The sequence below is a fragment of the Rhinolophus sinicus genome, linkage group LG06 (assembly GCF_036562045.2).
Source record: "Rhinolophus sinicus isolate RSC01 linkage group LG06, ASM3656204v1, whole genome shotgun sequence".
Classification (NCBI taxonomy): domain Eukaryota; kingdom Metazoa; phylum Chordata; class Mammalia; order Chiroptera; family Rhinolophidae; genus Rhinolophus; species Rhinolophus sinicus.
In genome coordinates, this window is record NC_133756.1 from 2,598,814 (window position 1) to 2,618,836 (window position 20,023).

At 48.6% G+C, this 20,023-nt stretch overlaps 1 protein-coding gene and 1 long non-coding RNA gene across 6 annotated transcripts in view; one reads left to right on the forward strand and one right to left on the reverse strand.

The window, feature by feature from the left end:
- H6PD (hexose-6-phosphate dehydrogenase/glucose 1-dehydrogenase) overlaps nucleotides 1-5,680 on the reverse strand; it is a 26,830-nt gene extending 21,150 nt beyond the window's left edge. Inside the window, exon 1 of one of the 2 annotated variants that reach the window (XM_019746745.2) lies at nucleotides 5,195-5,680. Coding sequence is in view for 1 of the 2 variants with exons in the window: in XM_019746744.2 (XP_019602303.2) it covers nucleotides 710-735 (26 nt within the window). In the remaining variant the exon portion in view is untranslated. Of the gene's footprint in view, nucleotides 1-709; nucleotides 952-5,194 lie in introns of those variants that run through there. The other variant, XM_019746744.2, reaches the window with a different exon arrangement.
- Nucleotides 5,408-16,499, forward strand: LOC109455277 (uncharacterized). 4 transcript variants are annotated; one of them, XR_012497079.1, is made up of 4 exons: nucleotides 5,408-5,545; nucleotides 7,672-7,805; nucleotides 10,547-13,199; nucleotides 14,841-16,499. It is a non-coding gene; the product is annotated as an uncharacterized LOC109455277 (long non-coding RNA). The 4 variants fall into 4 exon arrangements; XR_012497077.1 differs by lacking the exon at nucleotides 14,841-16,499 and adding an exon at nucleotides 8,491-8,617 and having other exon boundaries at nucleotides 10,547-14,834; XR_012497080.1 differs by lacking the exon at nucleotides 14,841-16,499 and having other exon boundaries at nucleotides 10,547-11,341; nucleotides 12,745-14,834.
- The last annotated feature ends 3,524 nt before the right edge of the window (nucleotides 16,500-20,023 follow it).

The window sequence follows — 20,023 nt, forward strand, 5'->3', positions numbered from 1 at the left end:
TGAAGTTAGCCGAAAAGCATGGAAGTGGCATTCTAACCCTGATCCTGCTATGAACCTCTTCTATTTTTAACTAATAAATAAGAAAACCCTTAGTGACAAGTTTGGAAAGCTCTAGGACAGGATGGACAGGCTATTAGATGGGGCACTGGAATATGCGGTGTCTTGTCCAGGCTCAGCCGCTAACCAGCCACGTCCCCTTGAACAAGGCATTCCCCCTGACTGGGCCTGTTTCCTCATCTGTGAAACGAAGAGACAGACTAAAGGGGCACGACCACACTTCACTGCCCCTAAGTCCTATGTGTCTTCCCAAGGAAAGAAGATAACTGTCCTTGATCAGGGAGATGCCGCCAGCTTTCTGGAAGGGCGGTTACGTGTTTAGGGCCCTAGACCAATGCAGTGGGGCCGTGAATCACGGGACTAAAACATAAAGCAATGAGCTGATGACTGAGTGTTGTTCAGAAATTAAGACAAAACTCTTTGCAACTGTCACGTAAGTGCGTGGAGGATGAAATTTCATTTACAATTATTACTCAAGACACTTGCCCCCAACATGCCACCCTACAAAGTGGGGGGCCACATGGGTATCATGTTGTCCTGACGCGCTCATCTCAGTGTCGGGACGGACTGGGCCCACGTCCATGGTCCAGGTGCCCTTCACTGCCCCCAACTCCAGACTGAGGGATTCCTACCAGACATCGTGGGGACTCACCTTGTAAAGTACAGCTCTGCTAACATCCCCAGGCTATGAACACTGGCCCGCCAGAGGGTTTGGATCAGGCGTGGGGTTCCAGTCTTGGTTTCTGCCCAAGGGAAAGAGGCAGCCACAGAGAGCACCCACGCAGCCGTGCCTGCCCAGGCCCAGCGCAGACCCAGCTCCCGCTCCAGCGGCAGGACGGTTTCTGGAAAAGCCCAGGAGGAAGCAGCTCTGGTTCTTTACACCCCGCAGGCCAGGGGCGGGAGAAAAGCTGGGAGGTAAAGGTCAGTGGCTGCTGCTGCCTTGTTTCCTTTTCCAATGCCCGTTGACGCCTTTGATCTCTACCTTCTGTTAGGCAGGAAGCAGGGAGGTTTTCTTCAAATCACAGCCCATGAGTTTGGAATTTTTAAAAGAATGTGTAGGAGTAAAACAAGCATTCAAACTAAAGATTATTTTCAACTAAAGCACAAGGGGGTGTGCCTGGCCCCTAGTGTAATCACCGACTTAAGTTTGTTTCCTGCATTCTCGGCTTCTCGTTGGGACCCATCTGTGCCACACACACCCATGGACACGCAAGTCAAACCCTCATCAATCACCCGCCTGCATTCCCCTCAGGGCTTAGACTGGGGACAAAAGCAGTGAGATGGGCACTGGAGTCTGTTTCCCTCCCTCAGCTCAGGAACTCCTTATGGCCATCACCTCTTTAGGTACCAACCTTGGGTCCCAATGACCCAAATGGTGTGCTGGGGCCACCGCGTACCTGCACACAAGATTCAATTGCTAAGTTTTCAGGAATTTCTCAAGCCAGTTGTTAAACACAGCCATTATTCACAACTGAATTATACAAATTTATAACCAAACAAATTAAAAACAAAGGTAATAATACTCAAAACTCATGACTTCCTAATTTTTTACTACATTTTACTATTATCTATGACATTATGTACACCTATTGTATCAGTAAGGTGAAGATATTCTGTAACTGTGCTTGAAACTGGCCAGTGCGGGAGTATTTACACAGCAGATATTGGCAAATGCTACAAACCAGGCTCCGCCCACCAACCCCTACCCCCTGCAGAGTCAATTGCTAAACATTTACCAGCACCCAACTGCCTACACACTGTCTTTTTTTTCCAGTCTGGACTTAAAGTCCACACTTCTAGAACCAACTGCTACTCTGACACCATTAGTTGGATGTCTCAAAGCTTTCCATGTTCCGAACTGAACCGACTTACCTCCCAATCTGCTCCAAATGCAAATCTCCCCATTCTCAGCAAAAGGCAACTCTATCCTTCCAGGAGCTCAGGCCAGAAACCCTGGGGTCATCTGAGGTGTCAGCAAATCCTACAGTTTCAAATTTATGTAGCATACACCCACTCCTCACCATCTTCTACCACTCCACTGTGGCCCTGGCCACCATCACCTGTCTGGATTATGTAGGAAGCTAATTGGCCTCCCACTTCTCTCTGCCTGAACACAGCAGTCAGAGTGATCTTTTTATAGCATCGGTCAGACCATATCATTTTTCTGTTCAGTGCCCTGCAGGGTCTACACATTTGGGCCTCCCACGTATTAATCTCTTTGATCTCTTTTCCTGCTACTCTGCCCCACTCTAGGCTCCAGCCACCCATCCTCCTGCCTCAGGGCCTTTGTACTTGCTGTTCTCTCTGCCTGACCTACTTTTCCCTGCAGAGGTCCACGTGGTTCACCCCCACTTCAATCCTTTGCTGAAATGTCACCTTCTCTGTGAGGCTTTCTTAGCCAACTATGTAAAATCGTAGTACACATCCGTAGTACACATCACTTTCTCATATACTGTATGTGATAAGTATGTTTATTTTCTTTAGTGTCTGTCCCCCCTCCCTTTAAGAATGTAAGTGCCAGTAAGGACTAGGGGTTTTGTGTTTTGTTCACTGCGAATCTCCAGCATCGAAAACAGGGCCTGCCACACAGAGGGTGCACTACGAAGATCTACTGACTGAATACATCCCATTTTCACAAGACCGCTGTCACCTGTGCCTGAGCAACCTGCATTTGCGTGATGGCACAAAGGGACAAATCTCTAATGGTGACTTCAAGCCCCGTGACACAGCACACATTAGCAGCAGCTTCCTACTTGTAACAATACTATTAATAATAGAAGAGATGTTTCTAGAGTATTTAATTATATGTCCAATCCAAGACTGAAAGCTTGACATGCACTATACCACAACCTGTGAGGTAGGTACTTTTATTGTCCCCATTTTTAGAAGGAGCAGAGAGGAAGCTAAGGCGCAGAGAGGTAAAACAACCTACTGAAGGTGGCAGGATTTGAATACAGGCACACTGGCTTCAGTGCTTACCTGCCCCCTACCAGTAAAATGTGTAACTACAACCCCAAGTGGCAAAATTTATAACACTGTGTTAGTGTGGACACTGATTCTGCTCCCCTAACAAACTAGAACAACAGTGGTTTAAACAGATAGGCTATTTCTCCCACATAAGCTACCCAACTTGGTAGGTGCCTCTGCTCCCTGAGGTCAAGTTATCTGAACACTAACTGCTGTAAACGGCCTCAGTCCACTTTGCCTAACAGTGATTCACTCTCCTTCCTTTTGAGGTCATGAAGACATTGTGTTAAAGCCTGCCTTGCTTTGTTAAAACCTGGAAGGTCAGGGGTAGGGGGAGGGAGAAGGTGAAGGGATAGTTTCTGCAGAACTAGTTAAGTACAAGAACTTGGGGCTCAAATCCTTGCTCTGCCACGTGGAAGGTGCGTGACCTTACACAAGTTATTTAACCTCTCTGTACCTCAACCACAGAGTGGGAAAACAAGTCGATAAGAAGCGCAAAATGAGACAATCCATATTAAACACTTGGCACGATGTTTGGCATACAGTAAGCACCCAAGAAATGTTAGCTTCAATCATTATGAATCCAATAGCATCATGAATAAAGGGACTTTTTTTGCTAGCTTCTTGGAACTGCTATAAAATCAATTAACCACCCCACAACAGGGGGGAAAAAATGCCACGGAACAGCTCATTGACAACTTCCTGAACTTCCTGCCACCCTGATGAAAAAAATCAAAGGGATATGATGAGATGGTGAAAAGTCCCTACCCCAGCCCCTGAGGGGTTTCTAATCTAGCCCAAAGAATACCGGTGGAGAGTAAACCTCTAACTCTGTAGCCGGACCATGCACTTCATTTTAACCCCTGGCTGAAAAAACCCCAGATCACGTCTGTGAAAACATTGGTGGTAAGAGCAATGGTGGTTAAGAGCTCTCCCAGACAAACAGCCACCTGCCTCCCAACTCTGGGCAGCAGAAAAGCAAAACCAGACTTCCTGTTCTGCCCCTGCGTGAGGGCCTGACAGACCCCAGGTGACGTTTGGCAACAAGCAATGGGCATTTACCTTGTTCAGATTCCATCAATAATGTGAGAGGTGGCTGGGCCACAGATGACCAAAGATGCCTCTTGTTCTCCCTTTCTTTGCCCCCAGATTTAACTGTTTCCCTTCCAAATAGCCTAAAACCATCTGACTGTAAGAGTAACTTAGTAAATTCCGGTCTTTGGATACAAAGGTCTTTGGATACAAACGACTTGAATGTTTCCCTACAGTGGTTATTTGTTGAACAGTCATGTACCTCAAAGAAACAGTTCCACAAAAAGTTGTCTGAAAAATGAGTTTTGTTCATACCAAATACTGAGCATTTTTATCTCAGCTGTTCCTAAAACTTATCAAAGATTAGCCTCATAAGCTCAAAAATTCTATCATCCATCCATCTCTGCAGAGAACGCCGAACATAATTTAAAATATGCCCACGCTACACCAGTTTTCCCTCTTCTGCTACTTTTCATGAGCCACGGGCCTGGTGGGTAGGGGACAGGGGGCTGGGAATTTAGGCTTATGATTTTTCCAGGAGTTCTCATTTCTGGCAAAACTTTCAAATTTGAGGGAGCTAATTTTCAGAGCTCATAAGTTTACTTCTGGAAAACCATTCATTGGATCGGTGTATTGGAACCACTGATTGAAACCTGAGGGTTAATGCCAAAATTAAGCATATCCCAGAAAACAACAGTAACAAAAAAAAGCACTGAGTTCCGACTCTCATTGAACTGAATTCCAGAAAGCCTAGGAAGGGTCGCCGTTGGCCCCTCCGGACTAGGCTCGCAGGGGCCTGGCTGCCTGCGGCCGAACCGCCACCAAACAGAACCTATACCCACGGGTCTGAAGAGATCATTTATTCTGGAGAAGGAGGGTGGGAGGGGAATTCGGGCAGGTTCTGGCCCCGCCTGGTTCGGAGCAGCGGCAAGCAGGCGAGTATTGGCGAAGGTGACTCTTCCCAACAAAATGCCCGAGGATTTTACGCCTCGCGTGGCCGGCCTCTCCCGCCAGCGGCCCGACCCACCGACCTCTGGTTCGGTCCCGCGCACGCGCGCGGGCGCGCGCAGCCATCATCCGGCCACAAGGCACGCCTGTGGCCAAAGGCGCCAGAGAGAAAGCAGGGGAGGCATCTTACTTCGTCTCGCCCGTCCGAGCCGGCCACTTCTCCGGGAAACGTCGGGGGCGGCGCCGGGCGCGCGGCGCTGCAGGCCGGGCTCAGGCCCGGGCCCCGCGCATCCTCTTCTGCGAGTCGGGCCTAACCCAACAGGTGCGCGTCACGCGGCCCCGCGCCTGACGCGCGCTCGGGTTTCGCCAGCGGCGCCGGGGACGACGAGCGGGGAGGACGCGAGGCCAAGTCTAGCTCCGCGGTTCCTTCCCTGCCCGGAAGCACGGCGGACCCGCGGGACCTGGGCCTCAGAACACGGCGGCCTCGGCGCGCGCGCACGGGGGACCAGGGCTAGGGGCGCGCGCGCAGCGAGGCCCCCAGGTGAGGGGCTCGCGCGCTGTGAGGCCCCAGGTGAGGGGCGCGCGCGTAAAGGGCCAAGGACGCGCGCGCTCGCGCACTCAGTGGGCCCGAGCCAGGGCAGCGCGGCGGAGGCGCAGGCGAGACCACGCCCCCTGGCTAAGGGTCGCGCAGGGGTGGAGGAGGCGGAGCCTCCGGGCGATTCCCTGGTTCCGGTGGACCCGCGGGGCTTCTGAGCGAAATGGGCGGGCGGGCATGCGGCCCGTCTTTCTTCCCAGCCGTAGTCCTTCTCTTCCGCCCTGGGTTCTGCTGTGCCTCGTAGGGGCTTCATTCTGAGACCCACGAGTGGCCGAGGGAAGTGGTTGCTGGCTCCTCCCCAGAATGTGACACAAGCTGTGGGACCTGGAACAGGTTACCGCACCTTTCCAGGCCTTGCTTTTCAACATCTGTAGAATAAGCAGCTTGGTTCATCCCATTTTCAATAACCAGAAGTAGTGACTTAGGGGTCAGAGAGCACGCAATTGCCATGCCTGCACCAGACAGCTTAAAACCTGTGCTTACACCCGTGTGACCCTGAACAGTAACCTGAGACTCAGTTTCTTCCTCTGTACCAAGGGGACAATGCGAGTAGCTGCCTCGGGTTATCTGGCCTGTGACGATGCTCAGTAAATCATAGCCTGCACCTGTGTGGCTTTATTAGCAAGACCGAAAATAGGAATAAGACCCTCTCTGTAGGGTGCTGGTGAGGTGTGTAAGCTAAGCTGGTCAGCTGCCTCTCTCAACCCTTAGTGGACGGTTTCAACACTTAGTTCCCGGCCCCTACTCCTCACCATTTTCCTTCAGTATCTGACCCTCACCCTGCAGCAGCCTCGTGCCCACTTTTCTCCCAGCCTTACAGTGCCTCACAGTGGGGCCCCAGCAATTAGACAGGCAGCTGCTCCTTTCTGCTTCCCAGCTGACCCTGAGTGACCTCGAGTTAATTAAGGCAGGGTCGCAGAGGCTGCACTGACTAGCCAGACCACCCAGAACTACTTCCTGGACATAGATCCCCATGCCTGCTCTTTCTCTTCTCCAGATCCACCTTCCTCCCACCCCAGAAACAGGAGAATGCATGGCCATCTCTGCTGAAGAATGCTGGACCACCCAAGGAAGGGAATTCTGACCAGAGAGCAAAAACTTGTAGCAGCATTTTATTTCATGAAGATTCCAGTAGAGGTAGAGGGTTGAGAACTAGCAGAGGGAACTTGGCAGTGGCCAGCAGGACAAAGTAGGGGCAACAGGCATGATTACCACACAGGATGTTGGGCAAGAGGGTTCCAGGAAGGCTGGGGAGCCAAGGGGGGCTGGGCCCCACTGTCACCAAGGTCAGGCCCCTCTGGTAGCCTGCAGTGGGCTACCAGAATTCAGGAAGGATTTGGGCCATGCTGGGTAGGACCTGTGCAGAGGGTCAAGGAGCCAGGTACCAACTGGGCTGCCTTCACAACTGCAGCTGGGTAGGAGGGTCTGGGCAGGGGCCAGCCAAACTGGACTGGGTGATGCCAGCACTCTCAGCCAAGAGCCCTTCCCAGGTTCTGTAACCTTGGGTGTGCCATGCACCCACACAACTATGTAAACCTGGGCCAAGGGAGGCACAGATGGGAGATGGCAGGTGCCCACAGACTGAGATGAGCAGAGGGGAAGTTTCCCAGATTCCTGCGCAGCCATCACAACGGTGATCTTTGGGTACCTTGAAGCATCTTTAAAAATATCTCAAAGCCAGTCAGTTGTAAACAGCTTATTAAGAAACTGCATGTTCTCACTTACGTGTCGTGGGGTGGAGTCTGAGGAGTGACATGAAAGGAGCCTCGAGCCTCGGGTGTCACAACTATTCTCCCTGATGGTGTTTGCATTCCCACATATCACAGGTATTTCCATTTCTCTGCCCTCCTCCCTCACCTTTGGTGCTTATCTCAGTTTCATCCTGACTCTGTACCTTCATGTCTGATCTGGACCATTGCTTTACTTTGTTTTCATCATGCAAACCATTTGGTCTCATGTAGGTGTGAGAGTATTGCCCAAAAAAAAAAGTCTAAAACCTCGTCCATTTGGGCCTGGTCATTGGCTTTAGCACAGCTATCAATCTGAAGCTTTTCTTGTTTCTGCACCAACAGCAGACACTTCAGGCCACAACACCAGGGACCAGGTGTGCCCAAAACCCTCTGAAGGAAGCCAGAGAAAGAAACAATGCCCCACAGTGTTCTGTGACCTGAACTGTGTCGTCAAGGAGCGCCCCGGGGCTCTCTCTGTGAGCTGATGTATTTCGTCTTCCTAAACTGTGGGGTAGGCAGAAGTCAGGGGTAACTCAGCCTGCTTCATAGATGTAGAAAGTGAGACCTGGAGTGATGAATGACTCACAGGAGATGTCTGTGGAGTTAGAAATAAAATCACGTTGTAGTTTCTATTTTCAGGCACCTCTCACTATGTCAGCTCTGCTTGTTTGCTCTTTGCTTTTGCAGAGGGGGAGGATGGGTGTCGTAGATTTTCAGCCACGAGCAGATCTTTCTATCCCCAGACATGAGAAAGTTCAGCATTCTTTTTTTTTTTTTAAGATTGGCTCATAGAGTCTACATGAAGTAGCTATATATTGGTTTTCTATTGCTGCCATAGAAATTTGCCACCATTTAGTGGCTTAAACAATGCAAATGTATTATCTTACAGTCCTCTAACTCAGAGGTCCCACGTGAGTCTCGGCTAAAACCAATGAATCGCAGGGCTGCGTCCCTTTCTAGGGGAGCCCTTTTTTGCTCAGTTGGGCATTGGCAGAATTCAATTCCTTGTCGTGTAGGGCTGAGATCCCTGTTTCCTTGCTGGCTGTCAGCAGAGGTCCACTCCCAGCTTCCAGAGGGTACTACATTCCCTGGTTTGTGGCCCCCAAGCTCCATCAAAGTCACCAACAGAAGGTCAAGTGCTTTGAATCGCTCCTTTTTCAGGTTCATCTCTCTGACCCAGCTGGGAAAGCGCCTCTGCTTGTAAGGATGTGATTAGATTGGGCACACTCTAATCTCCCCACCTCAGGGTCCATGCCCTTGGTCACATCTGCAAAGTCCCTTCTGCCATGTAAGTTGACATACTCAGAGGTTTCGGATGTTGGGGTCTAGACAACCTCAGAAAGTCATTATTGTGCCTACCACAAATTATAAGTTTGCAAATTCCCAAACCTTCTGGGTTGTCTAGCATCTTTGTCACATGATTTTTTAAATAACAGTTATACTGAGATACAATTCTCATACTATACAATTCACCCATTGAAAGTGTACAGTGCAATCATTTTTGATACAGTCACAGAGTTGTGCAACCATCACCACAATTTTTTTTATTGGGGAATATTGGGGAACAGTGTGTTCTTCAGGGCCCATCAGCTACAAGTTGTTGTCCTTCAATCTAGTTGTGGAGGGAGCAGCTCACTGGCCCATATGGGAATCGAACTGGCAACCCTGTTGTTCAGAGCTTGCGCTCTAACCAACTGAGCCACCCGGCCTCCCCACCACAATCAATTTAGAACATTGTTTATCACCCAACAATAAACCCTATTTAGCAGTCATTCCCCATTTCCCCCCAACCTTCTAAGCCCTAGACCACCAATATGCTTTCTGTCTCTATGGATTTACATATTCTGGACTTTTCATATAAATGGAATCATGCAATATGTGGCCTTTCGTACATATGCGTTATATAGACACACATATGTCCGTAAATAATGTCTTCAAGGGTCACCCATGTTGTAGCACGAATCAATGCTTCACTCCTTTGTATTGCTAAATAATATTTGATTGTATGGATAGACCACATTTGTTTATTCATTCACCAGTTGATGGACATTTGGGTTATTTCCACTTTTTTGGCTATTATGAATAATGCTGCTGTGAACATGTGTATACGTGTTTTTGTGTGAACATCGGTTTTCCTTCCTAGGAGTGGAATAGCTGGGTTATATGGTGATTCTGTTTTTGAGGAACTGCCAGGCTGTGTTCCACAGTGACTGCACCATTTTACATCCCACCAACAATGCACAGGGTTTCTACTTCTCCACATCCTCGCCAACACTTGTTATTAGCTGACATTTTGATTCTAGCCATCCTCGTGGGTGTGAAGTGGGATCTAATTGTGGCTTTTATTTGCATTTTCCTCATGTCTTAGGACGTTGAACATCTTGTCATGTGCATATTGGCCATTTGCATATCTTCTTTGGAGAAATCTAGTCAGATTCTTTGCACATTTTTTTAGTTGGGTTGTCTTTTTATTATTGAGTTGTTAGAATTCTAGATGCAAGCCCCTTCCCAGATATATGATTTGCAAAAATTTTCTCCAATTCTGGGTAGTCTTTCCACTTTCTTAATGGTGTCCTTTGAAGCATAATAATTTTTATTCTGTTGATGTCCAACTTAACTGTTTTTTCTTTTGTTGCTTTGCTTTTGGTGTCATATCTAAGAAAGCTTTGCCTAATCCAGTGTCATGAAAATTTATGCTTGCATGTTCTTCTGAGCGTGCAATAGTTTTAGCTCTTACATTTAGACTTTTGATACATTTTTAGTTAATTTTTGTATTTGATGTGAGAGGTAATGGTTCAACTCCATTCTCTTGCATATGGATATCCAGTTGTCCCAGGTGCTTTGTTGAGCTGCCACATAAGAAGCTCCACAAACATCTGCTTGGATAACTCTGCAATGCTGATATGAAAAGTCTCTTCCTGATCCAGGGAGACAGACCCTAGCTAACCAATGTCTGGCAAATAGTAAACCCTCAAAAAATGTTTGTAAATGAATGTGATGCAAGGTGGGCAGCCAGAGCCACCAAGTTCAGATGCTGGAGTCCCCTTCTCACTGCACATGGCTGTGGGTGGCCCTGGGAATGTTTTCTCCAGTGGCCATTTGGCTACAGTCTGAAAAGGTACATTGGTGCCCTTGAGGGAAAGGGGGAAACTAGCAGTGGCTGGACCAGATCTCAGAGGGGAAAATATCCCAAATTTTGTTTTGATACTGCCTACAGGAAAAGAATGGGGGCCAAGGGAAAAGAAGAGAAAACTGGGGAGCCGCTGGCCTGGATGTGAACCAGGACAGGGGAACTGGAGTCATGAAGCAAGAGACACCTGTACTCAAGGTCAACATTTCGTGCCTGAAGCTTAAAGAGGCAAAAGCAGGGAAAAGCTCTTGGCTGGCAGATGAAATGAAAAGATAAAAGTGCTGGCAGCTACTGAAGACATCTCTGCACCAGCAAAAGCTGCATTGTATCCTTCGGGCCAAGTGGAGACGCAGCCTGGGGACAGCCCTGCTTCTGGAGCAGGCGACAGATGAGCCTGGGGTCTGGGGAAGGACAGGGCACCCTTGCAGGGGAAATGTGACTGTCAGCAGGACCTCACGAGACACAGGCTGGCCTCCCGTTGGCTTCTCCAGGAAGCAGGCACCGTCTCTTTCCCAGCCCTGACACTGCAGTAGGCTGGTCTGGGGCCAGGAGTTTGGGAGACTCTGGTGAGCCAGCAGCTCCCAAGTGGCTGCAGGGCCACAGCAGGGGACAAGTCTGCACTCATCAGCCCCTTCCAGTCCCCTCTCCAGTCCAGGAAATACAGGTAAGGTACAGCTCATTCATTCATCCAATACTATATACCAGGCTGCGTAGACTCAGGACACAGCTGTGAACAGGGCCCCTGTTCTCAAGGAGCTTATATTCTACTCCAAGTAGGGGTGTGAGTGGGAAGACGGACAATAAACAAGTAGAAGAATACTGCAGAGTGACACGTGTGATGAAGAAAAGAAAACAGGATAACGGAATAGGATATCAGCATAGGTAAGGAAGGCCTCTCCACGAGGTGACATTTGACTGAGGCTAGAGGGAGAGGGGCCAGTCGTGCAAAGGTGGGGGAAGAGAGAGCAGCACGTACAAAGGCCCTGTGGCAGGAAACAGCTGGGCGTCTCTGAAGAACTGAAAGGAGACCCGCGTGGCTGGGGGACTGAGCAAGAGGTGGCTGGCCCAAGAACAGGTTGGAGCAGCTGGACACACAGGGCCTCGGAGGCCATGGAGAGCATTGTGGGTTTTATTCTAATGGGTAGTGAAAGGCTGTGGGGAATTTTAAATAAGAGAGTGACACAATCAGTTTTCATTTTGGAAAAGTCCCGGGGCCTAGAGGAGAGCCATACTGAGTGGGTGGGTGGTTATCGAAGGGTCCAGACAGGCAAGGGGCTTTGACAATGTAAATGTTATTATTATTCAGGGATGGTAAAAGGCCAACAGATCAGGAGATGAGTGCCATGGGAAAGATAGTGTGTTGCAGTCCCCAAGAGGAGGGGCAGGGTAAGCCATGCACACAGCCATACAGGGAAGGACCAGTGTTGGTTACAAGGCAGAAAGAGCTGGGGAAAATGTGCACAAAGGCCTTTCCTGTGGTTTCTGTGGGAAGGAACAGGAGGGCAGGCGAGCAGGCTCAGGACTGGCCAGTTTGACTGGTTTTGGCTGGCTCTGGGGCAGGGAGGCGGCTCTGGGGCACGGAGGCCGCCCTGGTTGTCTGGTACCTGCCCTGGGTGATTAGGGCAGCGGGCAGTGTCCCTGAGCGTGAGAGCCCAGAGAGGAGGTGGTTGGGGTGCGGGTTCTGGATGGTTTGGTTTGTACGTGACATTTTCACCCCAGGGTGAATCATCTACTATCTCTAGGAATTGGTTGGCCCTGGAAAGGGCACTTCCTCCAGGGTCAGCCAGGCTCCAGAGTTCAAAGCCATAGAAACACATGGTTAATACACAGGAGGCACCTGTATTCTGTAGAGGGGGCTCGGGAGGAAATTGCCAGGGTTTGCAGATGGGTTAGATGTAGGTGAGGAGGCAGGAGAAAGAATCAAGCACGCTTCCTGGGCTTTAGGCTTAAGCAGGTGGATCCCCTCACTCGGAGCAAGTCTTGGGAGGGCAGGAGACAGCTACCCTCAGGGAGATGGGACTCTCGTAGGGGAGCCCCGCTTCACGTAGGGAAAGCTGGCAAATGAAGTCAGTAAGGCTCCCTGAAGTCTGAGCGTACCTTGGCTTAAATAACAGAAATGTTTCTATTAGGTTGGTGCAAAAGTAATTGTGGTTTAAAAGGTTAAAAATAATGGCAAAAACCGCAATTACTTTTGCACCAACCTAATGAAAAGCAGTACATAATGCAAAATTTCATATTAACCACTTAGAAATCATATTTCCCCCATGTACTTACACTCATTTCAGGAACCATGGTTTCCTGTGGGCGTCCGCTTATCTAAGGCTCAGGAAACTTCTGTGACGAGGGGCTCTGCTGTCATAGTCCTGGAATTTAATGCTCCTATAAACCCATCTCACCTGTGGTAGGAAAGCTCTTCATAGGCATTTAAGATGAAGCTTTTCAAAAACATGGACTCTTTTGACTGTAAATAATTGCCTTTTAACTTTACTGTTTTGTAAGATCTGATTTCATTAAATTCAATTATATATATAACAGCAAATAACTTATTATCATTACTATTATTTTAAAATCAAGATGAAGAAAACAGAACACCCATGACACAAAATAGGTGCTCACTAAAAATTTTTTTCTGTGACTTGATTTGATGGTGTCGCCTCCATGAAAGGTGGGAACCGTGATGGATTTCTATCTGTCGCAAAACTGCAAAGAAGCTGTCTCCCTAGAACATAACCTTGACCTGGTAAGGGACTAAATGAGCTGCGGATATTATAACACCTAAAGTTAATGTTTTTGAGTGCTTGCTAATTTAAATGTCACATAGCATCTTCTGTGAGGACAGAAATATTGATTGCCGGTGAGAAATTTGATTGTGTAGTTTGGGGCAGGTGATGAAGGAGTGGTGTGGCTTTCCCTGACCCTCCTCCTCTGACTCTGGAGCACTCACTCCGGTCACATCAACTGGAATTCACATGTTTGAAATGATCGGATGGCACTGTGCTCTGTGAAAGAAGCCAATCACAGAAGTACAAATGGACGATTCCATTTATATGTGACACCTGAAATAGGCACAGTCGGAGACACAGAAAGTAGAATGGTGGGTGCCAAGGGCTGGGGGAGGAGGAAATGGGGAGTTGGTATTTATTGGGGACAGAGTTTCTGTTTGGAAAGATGAACCAGTTCTAGAGATGGATGGTGGGGATGGTTACTCAGCATTGTCAATATTCAATGCCACTGAATTGAACACTTAAAAATGATTAAAATGGTAAAATTTATGTTGTGTATACTTTATCACAATAAAAAAAAATCACTAAAAAGTAAAAAACAAACAAACAAACAAAAAAAAACAAGTCACATCAGAGCAGCCTCCCGTGAATCAGGAGCCGAGAGGCACACGGCTTGTGTGGTACCATTTAACCCAGATTGCTGACCTGTCTCCCCTGTGCCCTGGGGTTAGGTCAAGCCAGACCCCCTTTACCTTTGTGTGGGGAGGGGTGAGACACATGGAGGTTTATCCCCAAGGCTGACGCCTGCCAGAGCTGGGACAGCAGCCAATGTCCACACAGCAAAAACCTCTTTAAGGGACCAGATCTTGTCTCCACTTCTCCTGTATCCCTCTGGATGCCTCAACCACACCTGTCCCGTTGCGGTTTTATTCACTACTATGTGTTAGCTGAAGTCCCACACTTTGCCTTGCGTACCAGTCCAGTGTGGGAGAATGTTGAGGACATGTGAGTCCCGGGTCCAAAATAAAAGGCATATGAAATCCAAACATATGCCAAGGGCTCTGAAACCTTTTGTTCCCAGAACCCATGCAATTGGGTAATGCGACAATGATGTTTCCCCTAACTCGTCTAGAATTAAGCGCCACCTAGATGAGGACCCAAACGAGCCTATCTGTATTAAGTTCCGGGACGTTGGGTAATGTTAGAGAGAGACTCCCAGGTACTTGAAGAAATCTGAATTACAAACAGAACACTAATGAGTGCAGCCTTAGAACTAAGTGCACAGAAACAGGTATTTAGAGGTGAGGCAGGAAGTGTAAATGGAGCCCTAATTAATGCATGTGCCAATCGCACTTCCTACAATTGGTAGATTAACCCTGACTTCTTTTTAAAGCTTTTGTGTGTAGCTGGTGAACAAGTGGAACTCACTGGGTGCAAAAGAAAACAGCTTCCTCTTCCCTCACTGCTGGGGCAAACTGCTGGAATGTTCTCACTCCATCCTTGGGTGGAAACTAAGGATGAAATCTGACTTCCCTGGCCTCTCTCTCCAGCCAGGATTTTAAAAGTCTAGTCCCACATAATAGTCAAAACCCCAAAGTTACAGCTTCTCCCCACCCCAGCTCCAGGTGGGGAGAGACTGGGATCCTGTTTTTCCGCAGGTGCGTCCCTCCCTTGCTAGCTGTCCTCTCTACCTCCTGGATTGCGGCGGGGCAGGAAGAAGACACAAGAAGGGGACAGGCGAGGTCTGTCTGGACTGGGAAATCGTGGCCTGGGTTCAGCAGCTATTGAAAGCTTATCACAGAGGAGACATTTTCCAGTGTCTTTGGCGACTCCTTCAACAGGGAAGAGTTCACAGCAGCTGTTCTTTTGATTCCAGCGAAAACACCGTCTCTGATGAGTCTTTTGTTATTTTTAATTCCACCCTCAGTCTCTGGAGATCAGACTTTCTCTAGGTCTCCTCCCCCTCCAGATGGTGGGTGGAAAGATCTAAGATCTTCCCAGACCCACACCTGATCCCCAGAAGCTCCCACCTTGGACTGGCTGTCAGGGAAAGAATGTCACTGCTGGGGACTGCTTTCGCCAGGCACCCCCCTCCCCACCTTTCGGTTTCTCAGGTGGGATTTGCTCCCTAGGCCATTGTGTCCCTGGTCCTGGGGGACATGTGCCTGCCCTCTGAATTCTCTCCATAAATACCCTTCCAGTTAGTCTGAGGTCAGGGGAAACAAGTCCCGCTTCTCCACGTGGGGGCGACACTCACAACACTGACGAGTGGGAAGCATTCTTTCCCTATCCTCAAATGGATTGCATCTTTTTTCTTCCTCAAAGTCATTACTGAGCTAATGGATGCAAAACGGTCACTTGATCCTTCCTTTGCATGTTTGTCCAGTTGTCCACACCTCACTCTGGTATTGGGAATGGTGAACTCTAAAAACTGGGCCTGCGTCCCATTTAAACACCCCATTTAATGACAAAAAGATGGAGGGCAAAGCAAGGATTTCTTATTGTCATATTTTAAGAGTCTTGCTTAATACTAAATCTAAAAGATGAAATATTCTCAGCAGAACTCAAGGGATCCATACAAATTATTGACTGACCTCAGGAGGCCCAGAAAATTGCCCCCAAACACGAGTCACTGGTAAGAACCCCAGCAGCTAGTGAAGATCTTTATAGCCCACCCAGAGGGACCGTCACAAACCAGAATTCTCCAGTGTTGGATAAGTTTTGTCAGGAATCTCAACAATTTCTCCAGTGCCTTTCTTCCTAGATACTGCCCTCTCCTTCCTCACCTAACCCAGTTAGGAAGAAACACACACCTACTCAGACCAGATCACACATTTATCACCTCCATGAGCAAGCATCTCATTGGCGGCACCCCTCACCCACCATTTTCCCCCCTGGTCCTACACATAGTAGGATCTAGACAAAGCCAGAATTGAATTACAATCTAAGGATGAAGTGGGGAGATCCACAGAGACCAGGAATTTATTCTTCAAGAAGTTTACTCTTCTCCTTAAGAATATTCTTTTAAATTAGATTGTAGATGTATTTTTTAAAAATCATCTAAAAATCATTTTATTATTCTCCTGTTGTACTAAATTGTGCCCTTGGTGACTTGGAACTGTAACAAGTGAAATCCATGAAACAAAATAACAGGCACATTAAAATTGCCTATATTTTTAAAAAGTGGGCCCTTAACATCCTCCTATAGACAAGGCCAGGTGTTCTACTATACCAGGAAGGAAAACATAGTGTTCTATTGAGTCTAGTTGCCTACCCAATATCCATTCTCCCTCTCTGGTAATAAACTCTTGATTTTATTCAATGTAGCAATGTACACAATTATAACACAACATTTCCAAGCTTCTCTTGCAGCTAAATACAGCCATGTGACTAAGTTCTGGCCAGTGAGATGCAAGCCAAAGTTGTCAGAATTTATGAAAAGGAGGATAGACAGCAGGCATATGCTTTTTTCATAGTCTTCCTCTGTCTGCTCCTTGCTTCTTGGCCTGGAATGCTGATGTGACAGCTGGGGCTTCAGCAACTCTTTTGGTGCATGAGGCTACTCTGAGACTGGAAGTCACATGCTAAGAACGACAGAAGAGAAAGGTAGAAGAAGCCCACGTCCCTGATGATACTGTGGAGCCACCGTGGCATCCCAGGACCTTTGACCGCTGGAATTTTTTTTTTTTTTATGTGAAAGAGAAATAAACTTCTATTTTGTTTACATCTTTTTTATGTACAACCTATGTCATTTACACAGTTCTTACCTGTTACATCTGTTAGAGAGGATCACTTAAGTGCCATTCTTTTTATTTTACCCATTTTGGAAAGAAATCTCTCTGGAGTACATTGCATACTCTCTTGCCTTTTTGAACCAAGCATGTAATGAACATAGGGCTGCTAGATAAAATATAGGACACCCAGCAAATATGAATTTCAGATAAGCAACAAATAATTTTTTGGTAAAACCGTGTCCCGAAGACTGCATGGGACATACTGATCCTAAAAAATAATTTGTTTTTTATCTGAAATTCAGATTTAACGGGGAGTCCTGTATTTTTATTTGCTAACTCCACTTGTCCTCACTTTTCCTGCTGTTACCTATGATGAAATATACGGTGATGCTTTGGGAACTCTCGAGGCAGGTAGGGCTCAAAGCCCTAATATGACCTGGACTCAGGTTGCCATGCTTTTTATTCGTATCTCACTCTTTAGAACTTTTCTGTCTCTTCTTTGGTTGTCACTGTATCGATAGCCCTGTTTGTTGCTCCCTAAGTGTGTCAGCCTGCCCTAGCCCCCGACCCCATTGGTGATGTGCCCTGAGAATCTGTGGGCAAACACAATGTTCAGAGTGTGTGTCCTGGATCTAGAAGTCTGGATTCCACTCCAGGTCCCCCCACTTTCAGCTCTATGACCTTGGGCAACTCATTTGACCTGTCTGAGCTTGGGTTCCTGCCTAAAGAATATGCGGGTAGCCGGGCAGCCTCACAGGTTATGTGAGCTTAAGTGTGGGAGGTGCTGGGGTAGCGTCTGACCCTTAGTAAGCATCAGGAGGTTGCTGTGTGGCGGGCTTCACCACCGGATAACCAAACTGGAGAATCAAGGATCTAAGGAGAAAATGTTCACAAGTAAAACATGAGCAACGGGGCGCTGAGGTCACTGAGAGGAGGGGCGAAAGTCAGAGGCGAGTGGGAGAGCGCACGCCAAGTCAGCTGATGACTGGTGGGGTCATGTCAGTGGCTAGCATGGGTGTTGTGATGCGTCCCCTGCCCAAATTCATATGCTGAAGCCCTAACCCTCAGGACCTCTGTCGTGCGGGAGACCCTGCTCGCCACGCCATCTTTCAGGTGGGGTGGCCTGCGGGGTCTCTGCTCCCGCTCCCCACATAAGAACGCAGGATACGGTGAGGCCAACAAGGAACACCCACGGAGCCATAGGTAGGGGAGTCATACCACTACGGTCTCACTGGAGGCTGGGCCCACCGGACGCGTGACCTGCCGTCCGCCTTTCCGCCAACCGACCGACCGACGACTCTCCTCCACTCTCTCGACTCTGTTTCTCTCTCTCGGCTCTCCTCTTCCGCTCTCTTCGGCTCTGCTTGGCTCCTCGGCAATCCTCGGCAATCCTTCGTAGCCGCAGCAGTTATACCAGCGGCCAATCGGCTAACCGGCCACAGCCGACGGCCAACCAGCCACAGCCGACGGCCATTCACCACCCGAGCCAGCACCCCTTCACGTGAGGCCAAGAGCCTGTAAACTACTCTCTGGGGCTCTGTTCCCACAACCTCAGAATGGGACTTTATTTGGACATGGGACCTTGTAAGATGTGATTGGGGGTTGGGGTAAAGCGAGGTCATTAGGGTGGGCCGTAATCCAGTGTGACTTGTGTCCTCATAAGAAGAGAAGATTAGGACACAGACACTCACAGAAATACGACCATGTGAGGACACAGTGAGAAGACAAGACAGGGGCAGAGGCCTCAGGAGAAACCAACCCTGCCGACACCGTGGTCTCGGACTTCCAGCCTCCAGGACTGTGAGAAAAAAAGTTTCTGATGTTTATGCCACGCCATCTGTGGTCCTGTTATGGCAGCCTGAGCATATTAATACAGGGGTCAAAACAGAAGGCCATGGAAAGACAGCAGTAAGTAGACTGCGCACCTGGAAGCAGTCATTCATCCCTTTATCCAATAGATATTATGAATAATGTCGCTGTCGTTGTTATTGATGTGAGGTAGTCTTCCGGGCACAGGGAGTTCAGAGATGAATGACATCATCCTCCTGAGAGGAGACAGAAACATATGCGAATAGATGAACCAGAGAATAGAAAGCAGCGCAAACGCTGGGCCCTGGGGAACTGTCTGGGAAGGGGGAGGGGCAGGGAGACAGGAGCTGCTCCAGAGACCTGGTTTAAAAGGGGCTCTCAGAGGAGGGGCCAAGCCGACACCTGAAGGTGAGATAGCCAGCTGGAGGAAATACCAGGGAGAGGAAACTGCAAGGGGCATTTCAAAGACCCCAAGGAGGCCATGAGAAGGCTGGGGGGGTGGGAGCAAGGCTGGACCCCACAGCATCCTGGGCCTGGAAAAGTGTTTGTATTTTATTCTAAGATAAGAGGTGTGGGGACAGAGTTCCAGAGAGCAGTTTCCAGGCTCTCGGCCTCATGTGGAAAGGTGCTGGCTCAGGTAGTAAATAGCCATCAGCTGTGACTTGTTGGCCATCAGCTGTAACCAGTTAGCCATTGGCCACTGATATAACCACCGTGGCTAAGCTAGCAAACGTGGATTGCAGTTAGCAAGGCAGATTGCGGTTAGCAAGTGAGGTTGGTTGGCAGAGAAGTGGACAGCAGGTTGCAGATAGTGTGGCTCCTGCTTCCTGTGTCTCCAACCCAGCCGCCAGCGAGAATATAGTGGTATGACTCCCCTATCTGTGGCTCCGTGGGTGTTCCTTTTTGGCCTCACCATGTCCTGCGTTTTTATGTGGGGAGCGGGACCAGAGACCCTGCATGAGAAGGGGCATCTCTGAAGGGTGTACAATTACAAAAGGATGCCTGCTCAGCCAGCCCTTCCTCCCAGCCTATGTATCCAGGAAAGGCTGAGATCTGTGCAGCCGTAATGTGGGCTTGTGGGAAGCCAGCTTTCACTTATTGGGGGAGATTAGAACTCCCTAAGCCGTGGAGGCCATAGGACTGCCTGCAAATGAGGAAGAATTCCACTGGGCACAGGTAGAAAAGAAAGGGAATATGTTCACTCTCATTCACTTACAAATATTTGTGGAGCCCTACTGTGTGCCAGGCACTGTTCTGGTGCTGGGGACACAGCACTGAATGAAACAGCCAACTTCTCT